Source organism: Chiloscyllium plagiosum, chromosome 23 (genome assembly GCF_004010195.1).
Source record: "Chiloscyllium plagiosum isolate BGI_BamShark_2017 chromosome 23, ASM401019v2, whole genome shotgun sequence".
Lineage (NCBI taxonomy): Eukaryota > Metazoa > Chordata > Chondrichthyes > Orectolobiformes > Hemiscylliidae > Chiloscyllium > Chiloscyllium plagiosum.
The window spans coordinates 324,334-329,730 of NC_057732.1; the positions used below are offsets into that span (position 1 = coordinate 324,334).

Here is a 5,397-nt window from a genome sequence, read left to right on the forward strand (position 1 = left end):
GGCCTTTTCTCGTTGGAACGGCGAAGGATGAGGGGTGACTTGATAGAGGTTTATAAGATGATCAGGGGAATATATAGAGTAGACAGTCAGAGACTTTTTCCCCGGGTACAACAGAGCGTTACAAGGGGACATAAATTTAAAGTGAAGGATGGAAGGTATAGGGGGGATGTCAGGAGTAGGTTCTTTACCCAGAGAGTGGTGGGGGCATGGAATGCGCTGTCTGTGGGAGTGGCAGAGTCAGAATCATTGGTGACCTTTAAGCAGCAATTGAATAGGTACATGGATGGGTGCTTAAGCTAGGACAAATGTTCGGCACAACATCGTGGGCCGAAGGGCCTGTTCTGTGCTGTATTGTCTATGTTCTAATGTTCGGCACAACATCGTGGGCCGAAGGGCCTGTTCTGTGCTGTATTGTTCTATGTTCTATAAATTGCAAATTGCTGGGGCCCCAAAATTGTTCCCTGTGAAAGCCTATTTTTCTTATCTTACTAATCCAAAAATGACCATTTATGTCAAATCTTTGCTCCCTTTGAGATAAACAATCTTCTACTGATTCCAATATGTTAAACATCACAAGCTCTTATTTTGTCAGGAACTTTGATGGAGCATTTTGCCAAATGCTTTCTGGAAATCTAAGTATAGTGCATCCATAGGTTCCCCTTTATCCACATTGCTTGTGAATTCCTAAAAATATTCCAATACATTAGTTCAACATGAAGTTTCTTTCACAAAACCATGGTGACGATATCATCCTTAATAAAAGATTACAGCATTTTCCGTATGCTAGCTGGCAAGATAACTGGCCTGCATTGTCTTGTTTTCTGTCTCCTTGCTTAATGGAGACCCCATTCACGACCTTTAACATTGAGTCCCTCCCAAACAGCGACAGCAACATGTACCATCTACTGCACCGCAGCAACTTGCCGAGATTGTTTCAATAGCACCTTCCAAGCCTGCAACCTCTATCACCTAGAAGGACAAGGGCAGCAGATATAGGAGACATCACTTCCAAGTCACACATCTTGCTGACTTGTAAATACATTAACTCCCCTCTTAACAGCTCTCAGAGGTAAATGTCACAGTTGTGCCCCTACAACCATTCCACTGCCATGAGCAAATAACCATGCTCACTGAAATAAACATCAGCTCTCTAGTGACACTGGGACCAAGATCTTCTCCATGCTTTCCTTGCCTAAGATGGCCCTCCTCTGCACTCAGTATTTATTTTACCTTCCAAATGTTTCTAAACACTGCCCTAAAATTTCATCAATTGAGGGAGGCATGCCTGAAGTGATGGAGCAGAATCTGAATCTAGAGGGATTTTCCTCTGTTAAATTGTTACACTGGCAACTTACACTATAATGGGAGAAATGCTGCCTGCCTCTCCCTTTTTTTGCCTTCGCCCCAGGTTTTGGTCTACATGCGGAACTTTCTCAGCATTCCTCAGAAATAGTGATCAACTCATTACAACTAGCCATAGGTTTCCTACAAAACTGTACATGCCTCATTATTCAGAAAATTAATTTAATTCTAGGGTACTTTCCAGGAAGTTTCTAAACACTAAAGGAAAGATCAGTGTTACAAATTCTTGAACGAATCACTTCTTAACCTCAGTAACCCAATTTCCATTTTTTCATTTCTTTCAGGATTCATACAATGAGAAATGTGTACAGTAAATATTAAAAGACCAAATACTGAAAGTGAAAGCATGGAATATTTCATTGAAACTATCACGGATGTTAGCATGAAAGTTAATTTTTGAAGTCTCAACAAATACTCCAAAAATGAGGAGATCGTTTGTCAGCTTATACCCTTCCGTATACCATTTATCCTTAAAAAGAAGGATCTGTTGGAAGGAAACTGAAAATTCCTGGACTGAGGAGGTGAAGGTGTAGATTGTAATGAAAAAAAGTCAGAACAACAGTAGTTAGGGCTCCTACTTACCTCAGTTCCCTGGAGCTGACTATCATCTGAAATTCTGTCATACGGAAGACATTATGGATTGCTCGAGCAGCCAACACCTGCCTCATTGTCTCATAGATTAACTCATTATTCTGGTCAGTTCTTGCTTCTATGGAGCCTAAAAACCTCACTGTAAACTCTTGGTGCAGAAGCAAATCTATAATAAAGTTATGGTTCATTGGTTAGAATGTTGCTGCTATAAAACTTAGTAACAATCTAATTCCACAGCATCTGTACATTTTTGCATATAAAAGAAATCTAAATCCACGACTTCAAAATTATGATTATAACACAGAAAAGAAAAAATACACCTTAAAACATGAGCAAGAATTCGCAACCAATTTGAGATTAGGTTCCCCCGAGTTATTTCCTTCAATAATCTGTTCTACAATTCAAGTGAAGTCTATCAGACCTCAGAACAGTGTTACTGCCCTCACTGTCAGTATAGTAGCAGAGTTGCCGGCTAACTGTCCCCCTCAGGCTCTCCGATTCCAGCAGATTTCCCAGCTTATTCTAAACTGCTCCCTACCAGTTAAGTACCTCTTCCCTTACCACTGGTGCTATGTTTCCAAATATTAGTTACAGGTTTGAGATCAGACTTAGAAACTCTTTCAGATAAGTCAGTACAAGTTACTAATTAGGCTAAGATGTCTTATTCCCAGGAATACCTGATACCATATCATACTGTAGTAAAAGCCAGAAATCTCTCATGATTCGAATTGAATATCACGATTTTTGCAAGTAAACCTGCATCCACTTAGAGTCATAGACATGCACAGCATGGAAACAGACCCTTCGGTCCAACCCATCCATGCCGACCAGATATCCCAACCCAAGCTAGTCCCACCTGCCAGCACCCGGCCCATATCCCTCCAAACCTTTCCTATTCATATACCCATCCAAATGCCTCTTAAATGTTGCAATTGCACCAGCCTCCACCACATCCTCTGGCAGCTCATTCCATACACGTACCACCCTCTGTGTGAAAAAGTTGCCCATTAGGTCTCTTTTATATCTTTCCCCTCTCACTCTAAACCTATGCCCTCTAGTTCTGGACTCCCCGACTCCAGGGAAAAGACTTTGCCTATTTATCCAATCCATGCCCCTCATAATTTTGTACTGTGTGGAGTTTGCACATTCTCCCCGTGTCTGCATGGGTTTCCTCCAGGTGCTCTGGTTTCCTCCCAAAGTCTAAAAATGTGCAGGCAGGTTAGGTGAACTGGCCATGCTAAATTGCCCGTAGTGTTAGGTGAAGAGGTAAATGTAGTGGAATGGTTGTGGGTGGGTTGCTCTTTGGAGGGTCGGTATGGACTTGTTGGGCCGAAGGGCCTGTTTCCACACTGTAAGTAATCTAATCATGCCACTTCTCAGCCCATTGGTCCACCTGGTCAAGATCCTGAGGTAATCTTCTTCGCTGTCCACTAAACCTCCAATTTTGGTGTCATCTGCAAACTTAATAACTGTACCTCTTATGCTCGCATTCAAATTATTTATGTAAATGACAAAATGTAGAGGACCCAGCACCGATCCTTGTGGCACTCCACTAGCAACAGGCCTCCAGTCTGAAAAACAATCCTTCACCACCACCCTCTGTTTTCTATCTTTGAGCCAGTTCTGTATCCAAATGGCTAGTTTGCCCTGTATTTCATGAAATCTAACCTTGCTAGCCAGACTCCCATGGGGAACCTTGTCGAATGCCTTTCTGAAGTCCATATAGATCACATCTATTGCTCTGCCCTCATTAATCTTCTTTGTTACTTCTTCAAAAAACTCAATCAAGTTTGTGAGACATGATTTCCCACGCACAAAGCAATGTTGACTATCCCGAATCAGTCCTTGCCTTTCTAAATACATGCACATCCTGTCCCTCAGGATTCCCTCCAACAACTTGCCACTTCTCTGATCTTTAAACATTAAAACAGAATGACAGATGTTTTGAGACAAGGTTTTGACTATGAATTTCTTGTGCAGGAAGGAAGTAAAAAGACCAAGTACCAGTTTAATGACCGAACACTGCCTACTTCACTCCCTGAGGAATTCACAGAATCATAGAATTCCTACAGTGTGAAAAGAGGCTATTCAGCATCCACTGAGAACAAGCTGGTTGACTTGTGCTTACAAAATCCTTTCTGGGTGACATCTTCTAATTGGAAATACTGACTCCAAATCTGATTAACTGTACATTGTTAGATAATACTGCCAATTTGATAGTAAGTGGTTGCTTTCTGAACCAATTTGTTAAAATGTTGGTTTGATTTCCTAACTCACAGACACCTCCTCAACCACAACTTCACCTCCCATCACCAAACCATCATCTCCCAGACCATCTATAGCCTCATCACCACTGGAGATCCCCCAGCCACAACCTCCAAACTCATGGTCTGGGAACCCCGCACCTACTTCCTATGTCTACCTCCTGCCCAAACTTCAGACCTGACTGCTCTGGTAGACCCACTGTCTTAGCCTGCTCCCGCCCCACCTAACTTATCTGTGCATTTTGACACCGTCCTGTCCCCCTTAGTCCAGAAACTCCCCACCTACATTTGGGACACCATCCACATCCTCTACCCCCTCCATGACTTTCATTTCCCCAGCCCAATGCATTATCTTAACCAGGGACATCCAGTCCCTGTAAACATCTACCCACGAAGGCCTCCAAGCCCCCCATTTCTTCTTCTCACGCCGACTCAACCAGTACCCATTCTACTGACAGTCTCATTCGACTGGCTGAACTGGTCCTCACCCTCAACAATTTCTCCTTCCAATCCTCCCAACTCCTCCAGACCAAAGGGGCAGCCATGGGCCCCAGATATGCCTGCCTCTTTGCTGGGTATGTCCATCTTCCACAGCTACACTGGCAATCTCTCCTCACAAGACAAACCTTTAATCTCTGGAATCAATCTAGTGAACCTTCTCTGAACTGCCACCAATGCAATTACATCGTTCCTTAAGTAAGGGGATGGAAACTATACACAGTACTCCAGTTGCAATGTCACCAAATGCCTGGTGTAGTAACAACGACCCATCCCTACGTTTATCCTCCATTCCTTCAGCAATAAATGCTTAAATTCCATTTGCTCTCATTACCTACATACGAGCGTTTTGTGATTCATCTTCAAGGACACCCAGATCCCTCTGCATCAAAACATTTTGAGATTTCTCTCCACTTAGATAATAAATTGCGTTTTTATTCTTCCAACCAAAATGAATAACCTCACACTTACCAATATTACATCCAATCTGCTAATTTTGGCTCATCACCTGGATCGTCTCAGACTCCTCCCTCCCCTTCCTAGACCTTTCCATTTCTATCTCGGGCGACCGAATCAACACAGACATTTACTATAAACCGACCGATTCCCACAGCTACCTAGACTACACCTCCTCCAACCCTGCCCCCTGTAAAAACGCCATCCCATATTCCCAATTCCTTCG

General features: G+C 42.9%; 1 protein-coding gene across 2 annotated transcripts in view; it reads right to left on the reverse strand.

Annotated features, from left to right (window-relative positions):
* Positions 1–5,397, reverse strand: part of appl2 (adaptor protein, phosphotyrosine interaction, PH domain and leucine zipper containing 2) — a 151,704-nt gene that overhangs the window by 21,377 nt on the left and 124,930 nt on the right. For both annotated transcript variants that reach the window (XM_043713268.1, XM_043713267.1), the window contains one exon: positions 1,945–2,119. In XM_043713268.1, the coding sequence (XP_043569203.1) occupies positions 1,945–2,119 (175 nt within the window). The remainder of the gene's footprint in view (positions 1–1,944; positions 2,120–5,397) is intronic.